This window comes from Acanthisitta chloris, unplaced genomic scaffold, assembly GCF_000695815.1.
Source record: "Acanthisitta chloris isolate BGI_N310 unplaced genomic scaffold, ASM69581v1 scaffold39387, whole genome shotgun sequence".
Taxonomy (NCBI): Eukaryota; Metazoa; Chordata; class Aves; order Passeriformes; family Acanthisittidae; genus Acanthisitta; species Acanthisitta chloris.
In genome coordinates, this window is record NW_008683968.1 from 5,314 (window position 1) to 19,144 (window position 13,831).

General features: G+C 42.0%; 1 protein-coding gene across 1 annotated transcript in view; it reads left to right on the top strand.

The window, feature by feature from the left end:
* CPEB4 (cytoplasmic polyadenylation element binding protein 4) overlaps window positions 1-13,831 on the top strand; it is a 37,113-nt gene that overhangs the window by 4,791 nt on the left and 18,491 nt on the right. The window contains exons 2-5 of the mRNA XM_009079114.1: window positions 5,327-5,408; window positions 5,864-5,876; window positions 8,679-8,702; window positions 10,232-10,245. Coding sequence (XP_009077362.1) covers window positions 5,327-5,408; window positions 5,864-5,876; window positions 8,679-8,702; window positions 10,232-10,245 — 133 coding nt within the window. The remainder of the gene's footprint in view (window positions 1-5,326; window positions 5,409-5,863; window positions 5,877-8,678; window positions 8,703-10,231; window positions 10,246-13,831) is intronic.

Sequence of the window (13,831 nt, forward strand, 5' to 3'; positions counted from 1 at the left end):
ATCCGTGTTTCTTCCCAGAATCAGCCTTGGAAAGAACTGCCCATTTCAAGGAATTTGGTGCAGGGAGAGCAGTTCATTCTAGCCACTTGTTCTGAATGTTTTTTCCTTTCTTCTCCAGTGGCTAATTTCCAGGCATATAACCCCTTCCAAATCCAGGCAGGGCCTGTGCCAGGGAGACTTCTCTTCCCCCAGGCAGATATGGAATGTTGGAGAAAACACACAGGTGATTACAAAACGTGTTTGAATTCGGAGCTGTACGTCAGCATTTGTTTGCCCAGAGAAATGAGCTGATTTCAGAAGTGCATTAAACAAATTCCCAGGGAAAACTGGAATTAAATACAACCTCTTGAAAGCATTGGCCAAACTTTTCCTCTTGAAGGGATTTTGCAAATGAATTTCTTTACCATGACTCTACTGTTTGTTTTTGAGGAACCTTTTCACAGCTCCTGTTGGCTGATTGCACACACACACACACAGAAAAAAAAGGTGATTTATTTTACAGACTAGTTTTATTCTAGCAATTATTCCAAGAACTTTTCAACTATCCTTTTAAAATAGCATAAATACTTGAAGTTGTGGGTTTTAAATGTTCACCCATTTTTCTCTAGCTACATCAGCTGGGTAGTAATTAGTGTTTTGTGTGCCGTTCCCCACAGCTACTGATCTGGGGGATTAGCAGCACTCTAATGTGGTATGACAAGCACAAGTTAAGTGCTGTGGAAGTTAACACTGTTCTTGTTTTATAAACTTACTCCTGACGTTAATACTTTGGCTTTGGCCCTCCTGTGTGTTTTTGACCTCAGGGTTTCTGTTTAAAGAGAGCTTTTGTTAGAAGCTTTTGGAATTCTGTTTGGCTTTTCCTAGAGATTAAAGCAGGACTCTTATTAAGCATTTTGCTTTGAAAATTGCATACTGAGCAGCTCAGCGTAAAGAAACACAAGATAATTGTGGAAAATAATTTCTAGAAGATGCATGAAAAACTTCATATGTGGCTAAAATAGCATCAGGCATGTTACTGGAAATGTTTACAAAGGTCTGTCATTTCTGACACTTCAGAAGTTAAAGTTTGAAGTGTGTCCTCCCTCAAAAAAAACCCCTGTGTTATTGCCACTCAGCTTTTCCAGCTCTTTCTTATTGTTCCCTGGTGAAGCTATAAAAGATGATCTGGGCAGAATACAGCAACATCCTTTCAGGAAAAACCTGTTTATTCAAAGCCTTTAATTCACTGGATCCTGGACTGGGAGCTGGAGTACAGCATGTGCAGGGTGCTGGGAGGGAGGAGGAGAAGCTTACCCGGAAGCATAATCAAGTTCAAGTTTGCTTTGCAGTTAGAAGCAAAATGTGGAACTTGTATTTATGATGAGAAAGATGATATTGCCTCTCCCTACACACTGCGGTGCCTGAGACACAACTTCTAAGCTGTGGGAAATAGGAACAAGGTTTCAGAAGGTTTCAGGCTATGATGAGGGTACAAATGTAGTTGTGAGTTTTTGGAACTGCATAAGTATTCTGGTTTGATTTCAACAAACAAGCCCAACTTCTACAGCTACAGCTACTCCATAAGTACTGCTCAATCACCTGCAATAAATCACTTGATGTTGGGGCATATTTTGAATTATTATTGATACTATTGACAGATAAATATATTGATGTCTTATCTGGGCTTCAGATAAATCTTGTTTTAAGAGGTCAGGCCCAGCCTTAGCTACCAACAGGAGTTTATACCTTGCCAGGCTTGATTTTTTGTACAGTTTGGGATTTACCCCTGGGAGGGTCTTTGTGGGAAGCACCAACAGAAACTCCCAGGGTCTGGAATCTTAGTTGTTCAGGTGATGGTGATCCTGTGGGTGCAGATTAGATGTAATGAGTCTGCATAACAGTGAAGTTAAATGTACATTTTTTGCATGTTCAAGAGCATTTAGGTATGGGATTTATAAGTGCAAAGTGTGATCTTCCTGTGCATGACAAAGTCTTGTTGAACTTCTTTGGCATGGGAGGATGTCCCAGTATAAATCATCCATGGTTTGCACCAAGGGACTTTCTGTTTGGAATGAAATGTCTTTGCACTTTGAAAAATACAATTGGAATAGGGATTAGAATGTAGTGATTTCCTCTTTACCACTGACTCCATTTTTCCCAAGGCCTCTAAACATGTGATAATCTGCCTGGATGCTGGTGGAGACACCACAGTCCCAGAGGTGAAGTGCTTTGCCCATGCTGCAGGAATCCAAGGGCAGAGTCACGACATGAACTCCTGAATTTTTCTCTCTCTGCATTAACAATGACGTTGCATTATTGGGAACACTCTACATACTTACAAATTGCTTCTAGACAGCAGGAGAATCAGAATAATCTTATTTTGCTGTAGACAGAGTCCAAATGTTGGCTGAAATTTTTACAGTCATTATTGAGACTGCACTTCTTTATTTTTGGTGGTTGTTTTTTTGTTTCTGTGGGTGTTTTTTCTGGTTTTTTTCTGTTTTTTTATTTGTTTCTTTTTTTTTTTTTATTTTCTTCATTTTTGTGTTGTGTTGAGTCAAGTCAGGCTGTAGTTGCCACATGGTGTCACAGAAGTTTAGTCCAAGGTAGTCATCAGCCCTGTCTATTTTCCTTAGAAACAAATAAGTGTACAGTGAGCTGTGGAGCTCCAAGGACAGCATGGTGACTGTGAACTGATTCCTTAAGTTACCAACACACTGTTGCTAGTTATCTCTTTTAAAGAAAACCATTTTTTTTCCCAAGCACAGTGTGGCTTAGGTGCCTTGTAATTCATAAACAACACATATCTGAGCAGAACATCTGTCTGCTCACATCTAGTTACCAGTTCAGGATCAATATCTGGAGTTTTGCTGCTGGTTTTGATATTATGGAATGAAATGTAGTCATGCATTTCTTTAGCAATGTGGTTACCACCAGTAACCTTTACCAGCCTTTATTTTTTCTTTTTATCCGTATAATACATGGATATATTTCAGATGTGTTTCTGATAAGCTGTGCTGGAGGAGCCTGGGGCAACCTGGGCTAGTGGAAGGTGTCCCTGCCCAGGGCAGGAGGTGGAATGAGATGATCTTTAAGGTCCTTCCAATCCGTTCTGGGATTCATCATGAAATGAGGATTTTGTAGCTCTGCGTGAGGTGGATTTGATGTGAACACAATACACTGAGAGCCACAAGGCAAGAAGGAGAAGCTCCTGAGGAACATGAGGTGTTCAGAAACTGCTCCCACCTGTGCTTGAGGATTTTTTTGTCATGCTTGAGGACTGCTGGGAGTGTAGAGATTGTCTTCTGGTCCCCACTCCTGAGTTAGAGCTCTTGGATCCTAATGGGGCCAAGATCTGAGGACTTGGACTCAGTCCTGCTAAGGGATTGTCATGTAACTACAGTTTGAAGGAGTTGTGAACCAGTAATGTATAAACCAAACCAATTAACTAAATACTACTTGTAAAGGAAGAAATATGTCAAGTGAAAACACAGAATTTAAGAATTTAAATGCTTTATAGTTTCTCTAAGGTACCTTAATTATCTTGTAATAGAAATGACCACAGAAATAAACCCTGTGGAGAGCTAAGGCAGTGATGTGCTTTTTATAGCAAAATTGATATTGGCTAGACTAATAAAGCAACTGATTCCAATCCCTGAGATTTCTAATGCTGTTTGAATGCATCACATCCAGGGAGAAATCCACCACCTGCTCTGCCTCAGCAAAAACTCTTCTGAAGAGAGGCAAACTACCAGGAAATTTCATTGAGGAATCGGATATTTAGTGGTCAGAATATAATTTATGACCTGGAAATGGGTCAGCACTCCATGAGATAGTGTGTTCTGCTCTTCAAGTAGGTGTTTAAGGCCCCAAATGACTGATCATTGTGTGATGTCAAAGAGTGTCCCTTGGATCATGTGATTGCTGCTGCTTCAGCACTTCCTCACTGGGTTAAAGGACATCAGAACCTGATACACAACAGCCTGGGCAATACTTTCACCTTCACCACTGCTCTTTAAAATGTTCCAGGCTGGATGTGTGTGCTTTGGAGAAATTTCAGCTTCACAGCCAGTATTATGGACAAAAAACATTGAGTGCTGCAATAACAACAGTCGTGGAGAGGAGTTAGAGCAGCAATGTCTCTCTTGAGTTGCTCATGTTTTGGTTTCCTGTCTGAACAGATGCTTTGCAATGCCTGATCTTAGTGCAGAGATGATTCCTTAGAACATCAACAGAATAAAATCCTTAGGACTGATGTTAAAGTGTTTCATGGACACAGAAAAATTAAATTCTAGGTGGATTAACGTTGTATCAAATTCTATCCAGGTCCCAGTGTATAAATACATAACATGGGTAGGTAATTTGGGGAATGAGAGTGGGTTTTTTGCCTCCCTTTGGGACCTTTTATGATACTGATTACAGAGTTCACGTGAAATTTCAATCATTCTCAATCTGCCAATTTAAAACAGGGCAGAGCCAGGACATTTTATGCTGCTTTTGCCACTCTGAGATCACATTTGGATGATGTGGAGTCGATTGTTTTGGTTGAGAAAGTCTGACCTGTGACTGTGATAAATGATGGCTTGGGAAGGAGCAATATTTGGTGGCTGAAGGTAGTGAAAGTGAGGTACAGGGCACATTGTGTCTCCCACCTGCTGAGTCCTCCTTCAGTTCTGGTTATGCTTGGAATGCCAAACTTGGGAACTCAGGGAACTGAGCAAGTCATCTAGTAAGTCAGACCATTTAGGACACTCCTGTGCATATGGAATGATATAGAATTTGAACTGTCTGTTGAGAATTCAACCATTTCAGGTGTTAAGGTAATAATTTGGGTGAAGGAAATTCTGTATGTTTCTGGATTTTCTTCGATTTGCACTAAAATACCTATTTATGATTTGTCTTTGCAATTCTGTCTCTCAGGATATGAACTTTACTTCCAAACTCTGAAATTATTTTCAACAAGGTTTAGCTGTGTAATAGGAAATGCAAACTAAATATTGAATTTGGGTTCATAAATAATTGGTTATGCCCCAACCCTGGCAGTGTTCACGGCCAGGTTGGGTAAAGCCTTGAGCAACCTGCTCTGGTGGGAGGTGTCCCTGCCCAGGGCAGGGGGTTTGGGCTGGATCATCTCTAAGCTCCATCCCAACCCCTTCACATACTATAGGTCAGATCTGTATTCAAGAATCCTCTGATTTTTACCATTCCTGTATCAAGCTGCTTTTTGTACATGGTTTTTACTTCATTCTGCTGTAGTAATGTGGAAGAAAACTGAAGGGTTTATGTTTCAGGTGGTCTTGCTCAGCGCTGTGTTGTCTAAGCTGGATTTGTTTGTGTTTGCTTGCAGGATCGCACGAGGACTTTTGACATGCATTCACTGGAGAACTCACTCATTGACATAATGAGGGCTGAAAATGATTCACTGAAAGGTAAATTTAGAAAGAGTCTATTTCCTGCAGTAAATCATTGGGAAGATTTGCTTTACTTAGAATGAGAAACTTGAGGTTTGGGTAGGAAAAGTGAAGTCACTCGTGCACCTGACGCACGTCGCTGCCTCTCAGTAGGCTCTAGATGAAGCTGTTGCAACACTGGAACACTTGAGAGTGTTTGTCTTTACACAAAACAATAAAACACAGAGCTGATGTGTTGTGTAAGTTGCCACTGTTGGTTTTGATCAACTTCAAGAGTCTTGTGCAGCTCAGTGAGACAGAACTTTGTGCTTACTAGTGTTTTCCTGCCATAGTCATATTTCTTTCAGTCTTGGAGAAGAATAAGGTTTATCCATGTCATTTTGAGAAGAGCACTGAGTATTGCATCAAAGGGGTTTTTTTAGCTCTATACTGCCTTAAATTGCAGACTTTTTTATACCATTGGGAAACGAAAGGGAGGTTGAACTGGTTTGCATTTGGGATTTATCTGGTTTTGTTTGGCAAAGGTAATCAATCTTGCTTTGGAAACCTCAGCTTACAAACTATTCCAAATACTGCCTGCAGATCATTTTGCCTGAATAGAAACTCAGAAGTCTAGTTTCACGTTCTGTAGAGTGAGTAATCCATTCCAGTTCAGTGGTTACTTGCAGAAGTTGTCAAACTCTTACACTTCTTATCTAACCATCCAGTTTTGTTACCAGTCATGAGACCACTGAAAAAAACAAACCTGCATTTGTGGTTTCTGAGAGTAAATTTCTTTGGATATCAAGGCTTGTGGGTTAATGAAATCTGATTTGTTTAAATAGTGAGTCTTGCTCAGAAGATAAACTGGCAGCAACTTGTGTTTGTTGCATTCTCTGTGGTCTGCACATGCAGCTTGTGTTTCCCATCCCAGTGCTGTGCAGGAGTTCAGTGTGATGACAAACACCAGGAAATACTTTCCTGTTGAAATGACAGGGAGAGCCTGAGGTAGAGAAGAGTGATGCCAAATGAATTCAAACCCCAAACTATATTCCCTCCTTATGCAGTGAGGACCAGGCTTTTGTTAATGACACTCGTTAACAGCTTTCATTGGATTTATCTGCTGTCTGGCAACATCCTGTGCCCCCAGAATTGTATAGAGAACCAGGAATCAGGTGCCCTTGCTTGACTGCAGTGCCTGGGGTTTGCCCCAACACCTTTGAGTCAGCTCTCAGGCAGTCCCAACCAGGTTACAGCTGCTCAAATCTGTCCCAGGGTGACGTGGCCATAGAACAACGCAAATAGCCCTTAAAATCTGAATCTAGCAAAGCTTCACATGTATTTATATTCAGCAAGATAGTTCTGTAAGTAGCATCATTTTGAGTTAAAATGCTTTGAAGAGATTATTTGCAGTTGAGTTTTTTGAGTGCTTAGCATGTTTGAAGAATGATGAAATAAATGTGGCAGCAAAAATAGGAATATTTCTGCTAGGTGTTAATTCCTGCTTGGGCTCAGTTGTTAATCCTCTCTGCAGAGTCATCTGTGGCTTGTCTAAAGTTTGTGTGTGTTGCCTCATACTGATTGAAACTGTGATATCAACCAGGTCCTGGTCTGGGAGTTACTTCTTAGGCTTTTTGTGAATGATTCTCCTCCATAGTTATATAATTGTAAAGAAAAAGCCTCAAAACCAAGATGAGGAATTTGAGTGATCCTACATGAAATCCTGTGTGGTGAAGTCTCATTTTTCCAGGATCTCCTTGGCAGGGACATGAAGTTTGCTTATAGTGGAATGTGCAGTGCACTGAATTTGCTGCTGCTCTGGCACAGCGCAGAGTGACTTAGTTCCTGTAATATATTTAGGAATGGCTCTTTATTCAACCCAGCATCCGCCGTGCCCTGGGAATGCTGCAGGATCATCCCTGGCTGGGGTGGGGTTTGTGAGGAGAGGAAATACCTTCAGTTAAACCAACTGATACAGCTGGAAAAAACCTGTAACTTGCTGTTTTGCTGGTACAAAGCATATTGCACATCCAGCCTGAAGTAGGGCTCATGATCACAAGCCTTTTGTGTTTACTTTCCATCTGTAACAGTGTGTGATTGTCTTAACACAGATCCTCTCTCCTGCTTTCATTTTTCTTGCCCCATCTCTGTTTAAACCTTGGATCTGGAAGTCTGAAAATAGGACAAATTATGGTTGTCAGCTCAGCTCTTGTTTGCCATTTCAAACACCTGCCCTGAAATAAGCAGATCCATAAGAAGTTTCTCAGTTTGCATTTGAAATGGGTTAATCAGTGCACGCGGTGCTTTGAACTCGAGTTGGATCCTCTCAGAAAGGAAAAGCTTCTGGGTTTGAGGGTTTAAAAATAGCCTGGGCAAGACACTAATAAAACAGACTGTAGAGAGCAAGCTCAGAATGGCATGGAAATAATTCAGATGAGCTAATAGGTCTCACTGCTATCTTGTGAGGCTGTGAGAGGCTTTAATGTTGACTTGACTTGAGTTTGGTGTGGAACACTCCTAGCACTTTCATATGCCATATGTACAATGGACTGTGAGAGAAAGAGGTGCTGTGTTCATACATACCTTGAAAACAGCTGAAAGAGTAAAAAAGTCACAGTTTGGAACCTGCTGTCTCTTTCTGTGTCTAAATGATATAGTCAGAGCATCAAGGCTGTGCCTCTTGGATTAAAATTTTAAGTAGGAATTCTTCCAAATTTGGCAAAATCCATTGCCAGTGTGTTCCTCCTGACTGAGGTGATTAAGCTGTGCTACCCTTGGATTTAAGACAGTAATAATTATGTTCTTGGGTTCTTGCTGTATGACATAAATAAATGTTTCCTGCTCGAGGTTAAAAGGTGAACCTGAAGTCTCAGTGATTCAGTACATTCAATATTACCTTTTAATGCTTTGGATAGGCATTTTAGCATTTTCCCCCCCTTCTTTTAAGGTATATTTTTATCCCTGCTCAAATCCTCTTCCTTTGCTGAGCAGCTGCCATTTCAATATGTTATTTTTATCCCCAGGAGGGAGTGTGTGTGTGCTGCACAGCCAATGGCAGCCTGCAGAGGCCTTTCCCTGGAGACTAATTGCATCTTCTGTACAATGTATTCTGCTTTCCTGAGCTGAGCTTGGGATCCCGAGCCTGACTTTTGTATCTGGGGCTTCCAGATGGCAATTTGAACATTACTGTCAGAGGAGTAGATTGACTAAATATTTCCTTGTTAAGTGACACTGAAATGGCTTTAAATACTTTATGACCACAGAGTGGTTTGTTACCAAAATATCCTATATTTCAGGGCAGAATAGAAGGTTATTGCCTGGAAATGATGCAAGGTGGGATGGATTAAAGCAGCAGGACAGGACATCTGCTTGCAGCACTGCAGAGCTCTCCTGTAAAATCTGGGTGTGAACAGCTCAGTGGCTGCATGAGTATGTCCTGGTCTCTAAAATCTAGACATACTTGGGCACAAAAAGAAGGGTTTAGGAGTAAGGTTGGTTATACCTACAGACATCGAAGGGATTGAACAGCAGGTCTAAATTTTGGAGCTGAGAAGCTACAGTGATGAGATCCATTCAGGATTTCTCCAAGCAAATGGATAGACCTGACTGTATTTTTAAAGCAGTCACCAGCCTCTTAATATTGAGCTGGAAAACCATGTCAGATGTGAAGGAAGTGTGTAAACCTTGACAAGTGTTGTTGGATGAAAGGGATCCAAATAGTTTTGAGAGAATTTTGTGAATATTGGGCAAGAATCTGGATGAGTTGTTCCTTTTCTAGCTGCATGGGTCATCAGCATGTTCACGTTAATTGAGTAGAACATTTGGTTTCTATGTGATCCAGAAAATTAATGAGAATCTGCTGAGAATCACTCCCAATTTGTGTCCTTAGCATTGTCTTTAGGGAAGTGCTGCTTTATATATGCACAGGTCAAAATCTGACCTACTTTAAAATGTAAAATAAGAGATTTTGAACCCATCTTTGTTTTCATAGCAATGAGCAATGCTTCAGGTTGGTGGCCAAGATCAAACTCTCTTCCCCAGCATTGGTCCGTGTGAAGGGTTACATGACTTGCAGTTATTGAGCTCTGAAAGTCAGAGGCCTGTGGCAGATGTGCACATCTGTGCTGATGCTGCATGACCTTCATGCCTCTGCTGCCTCATGTCCTGAGCTTTCCCAGGGCTGCAGTGGTGGTTGTGCCTCAGACTTCTGGGAGCAGCAGCAGTGCTTGATCTCCTTTGCCAGAGCAATCCTACCTAAAGGTTTGCACCTTTTAAATGTATCCAGCTCCCAATGAAATCCACCAGACCTTTCCCTTCTGCTCCCCCATGCTGAACACAGCTCAGGTTTGCCCTAATTGTCTTTGGAAACTTGATGAATGACTGTGTTGAATGTTTTCTGCTCAGGATCTTCCTGAATTTCACCTCCCATGCCAGGAAAGGCTAATGGGATTTGCAGACTTGAGTGCATATTAATTAAGAGGAAAAGCAATTGTTTTAGTCCCTCAAAATATTGCTGAACTGGGCGTGACAGCACTAAACTCCAGCCCAAGCTGAGGGATTTGGAATGGGAGAAACAGCCTGTGTGAATTTAACTGGAAATCAGCAGCTCCCATTCCTGTTCCAGTGCACTGTTTTCAGGTGGCTTAGAGTAGAACTATGATAACTTCTGTATTCTAGAAATATTAACAAGCTAGGTACAAACCCACCTGGATGTGTTCCTGGGTCACCTGCTCTAGGTGATCCTGCCTGGGCAGAGAGCTTGGACAGGCTGATCTCCAGAGCTTCCTTCCAACCCCAGTGACTCTGTGATTCCTAAGGCTGTGTTGCCAGAGCCTCAGCCAGCTCCCCCTTCCATAATTTAGGCTCCTAGTGGGAGGTGTTCCTGCCCAGGGCAGGGGGTTGGGTCTAGATGGTCTTTAAGGTCCATTCCAACCCCTTAACAGTCTATGGTTCTGATTCCTCACCTCCAGCCCATCAGCAGTGCAAGCTCTGGGTGTGGGTTGTGTGTGCAGCCAGAGAAGGAATGTGGGGGTACCCAGAGATTTTTGGGCAGTGAAAGGCTTGAAACTAGAGTGGTGTCTGGGTTATCAAAGTGGGTTTGTGGCACTGTATGCCCTAAGAAAAATGGGGTCAGTTAAAAAAAGCCTTTCAGTTTATAGCAGTGTGGAATTGGCAGTGTTTAAGTGCATGTAAATGTAACTGAAATTTGCTGGTTCTTTGAAAAACATATGGACTGGGATACAGCTTGCCCTGAGGCATGTGTAGAATGTAATATACCTTAAGATTTTTGAGGTGGGTTTTTTCATGTAATAATAAATCATTTAGGTTGGAAAAGATCTCTTAAGATCAAGTCCAACCTGTGACCCATCACCCCCTTGTCAGCTAGACCAGAGCACTGAGGGCCATGTTTATTCCATGACTTTGGCACCTAAATTCTCTATTCCCAACTGCAAAAAGCAAAGTCCCATCTCCACTGTCTCAGAAGACATTGTGCACTGCCAATAAACCATTTAAACCCTTTGTGTCCATGTACACAGTTCTCCTATTTCCTGAAAATTATCTCCTAACAGTGACAACTATAAAAATCCCAGGACAGGAATGTGACATTTAAGGTATATTCAAACATTTTTGCAATCATCTGGAATAATTTGGACATTAATAGCAGAATCTGAGTTACATACTGAAATGCAGCAGTTTAGTATTCAGTGATGGAAAATACCAGTTAAAAGAGGTGAATAACTGCTGGTGCTGGTTATTCCCCAGGGTTTATTGATGCTCTTGATTTTAAGTGTGTGGGAAGTAGTTTGCAGGTTATGGTGCTGATCAGAGTTTGGGGAGTTGTTCAAAGTGCTGACATTTATGTGCCTTTGGAGTTGCATTCAGAGCTGGAGTTTGACTTACGTTGAATAGATCTAACACTAAATATAGAACTGGAAGAAAATAAGGTAAGGAAACAGATACTGTTGGTTACCTGTGCTGGGGCTACTGAATTACTGAGTAGCTTAAACTTGCTGCTGATACTTGTGTGTTATACAAGTGTTAGTCTTGGTAATGCAGACACCAAACAGCTCATGTTTGTATTTCTTCACTGCAGGACTTTGAGGTGAGGTATTAATACAAGAGCAACACCTTGGGTTATGCTCTGTCCCAGATGGAGCCATTGAGCAATAAGCTGGAGGGCATTAATATAATGCAAGGTCAGGAAATTCCTTCTCCTGCCACCACAGAGCAGTGCAAATATTCCAGGATGTTCTGGTCTTGATCCAGCTTGGAAAGCAGTGTTAGGATTCCTGTGAACTTCACTGGAGTGGACCTGTTTTCTTGTCCAGTCATTCCTCACAGGCCTCTTGCCTTGCTGTCCCAGACTGGGTATGGAAAATTAAATGCCTTTCATACTCCTTGGACAAGATATTTCATAGGAATGTACATGCTGGAAGTGATGTGGCACTTGGAGATGTTCAAAACACACCAAAACATGGAAACATTGCAGAGAATTTTCATGTCCAGCTCAGTGATTTGATCTCCAGACGTGGTACAGCCACCCAAATTGTTGTGAATGCCATGACAGCAGCATTGCTAATCTCATTAAAGCCTTGCTAAGGTTTTCTTGCTTTCCTTTTCATATCTGTGTCTTGGTGAAATCAATTCCATCCCTTTTTAGAAGAGTGTTTAATCTTCTGCCTTGTTTAATTCACTGTCCACCAAGTGGATTTTGGGGTGGTTTCTTCTCTTTCCTGAATTTTTGCTTTGATAATCTCTGACCAGTCTGGATTATCTTCAAAGCAGCCTTTAATTTGGAGCTGTGTTTCCTGAGTGGTGCCTGTTCCTTGTGTGGGAAGACAGGGAGCTCTCCTGCCCCTTCCCAACCTGCTCAAAGTCCCTTTTGTCTTTTTGCTCTCTTTGTTCACTTTTTTGCCTTGTTGTTGAGTCGTTTGAGTCTTTTGTTAGCCTCGTTTTGCCTGTTCTCTACTGTCATGTTTGTGAGGCATGAAAGAAGCAGAAAGAAAAGCCTGAAGTGCTTCTCTGAAAACTGGAGATGAAGAAATTAGTGTAATGAGAACGGGGATGAGTTTGGGGAATAAATAGGGAAGTGAGTGCTGAAGTGTGAGTGGATAGGGGGAAAATTTGCTCCTAAGAAAGTCACAATAAACACTGCTTAGTGGACATACACCCAAGGCAGTGCAGCAGCCTGAAATCTGATTTTTGATCAGTTACTTAAGATATTTGGAGAAAGAATTGCAGTGCTTACAGAATTTGTGTGTTCAGTGTCTACTTGTTTTACTTCAGCATTAGGTAGAATGATCAGAACTGCTGAGGTGAATTTGCAAATACATCTTAGAGTAGGTTTAGCCATACTTGGCTGAGTGCAGAGGGGTTAGGGGTGATGAGGTTATCTCTGCTGTGGTGTTGGTAGTTGGGCTTCCAGAGGAGAGCAGCAGGGTTGGCTCCACATGTGCACGTGTCAGGTAAGGTGCAGGGAGTGATGTTTCAGCTGTCCTTAGAAATCCCATTAGCAGGAATCCCAGCTCAGCCTCAGATTGGGTAGGTGTGAGAAAAGGATAAATTTCATGGATGGAATGTGAGGATAACTCTAGAAATAAGTGTTGGTGTCTGGTCCTGTACAGCGTTGTTTGAATCTAGGCAGAGAAAATGAAGTGCTGATTCTTTTGAAATACAATTTTCTGTTTCTCTTCCTGTTTGGATTGGGGTGAGGAAGTGTAGAGTACAGTTTTTTCACATACATTGCTGAAAAAATTACTCTTACCTGTGCTATTTTCTGTGAAATGAAAAATAGGGAAATCTGATGCTGCAGAGACTCGAGTGTCTGATCATAGAATCACAGACTGGTTTGGGTTGGAAGGATCTTAAAGATCATGTCATCCCATCCTCTGCCCTGGGCAGGGACACCTTCCACTAGCCCAGGTTGCTCCAAGCCCCATCCAACCTGGCCTGGAATACTCCCAGGGATGGAGCAACCACAGCTTCTCTGGGCAACCTGTGCCAGAGTCTCACCACCCTCACAGGGACAAATTTCAGTCCAATATCCAATCTAACCCTTTCTGTCAGTGTAAAGCCATTGCCCCTTGTCCTGTCCTTCCACGCCCTTGGAAATAGTCTCTCTCCATCCTCCCTCCAGGCTCCTGGAGGCCACAATTAGGTGACCCCAAAGCTTCTCTTCTTCAGGCTGAACATAGTCCCAACTCACCCAGCCTTTCCTCATAGGTCAATGTTGACTTGTGTTACCATTTCCTTATTGTTTGGGAGTGAAGAGGCTGGTTAAAAAAGGAACAAAGCCCTCATGCTGCATTCCAGGCTGTCTTGTGATCATTCCTTCCACAGACAAAAATAAGTTGCTTTGAACCTATTATTGTACTTCAGGAACTGCAGTTTTAAATCTTCAGTGGAAATGCAGCTCATGCCAGTCACACGCAGGTGAGTCAGGAAAGCAAGGGCAGAATTCC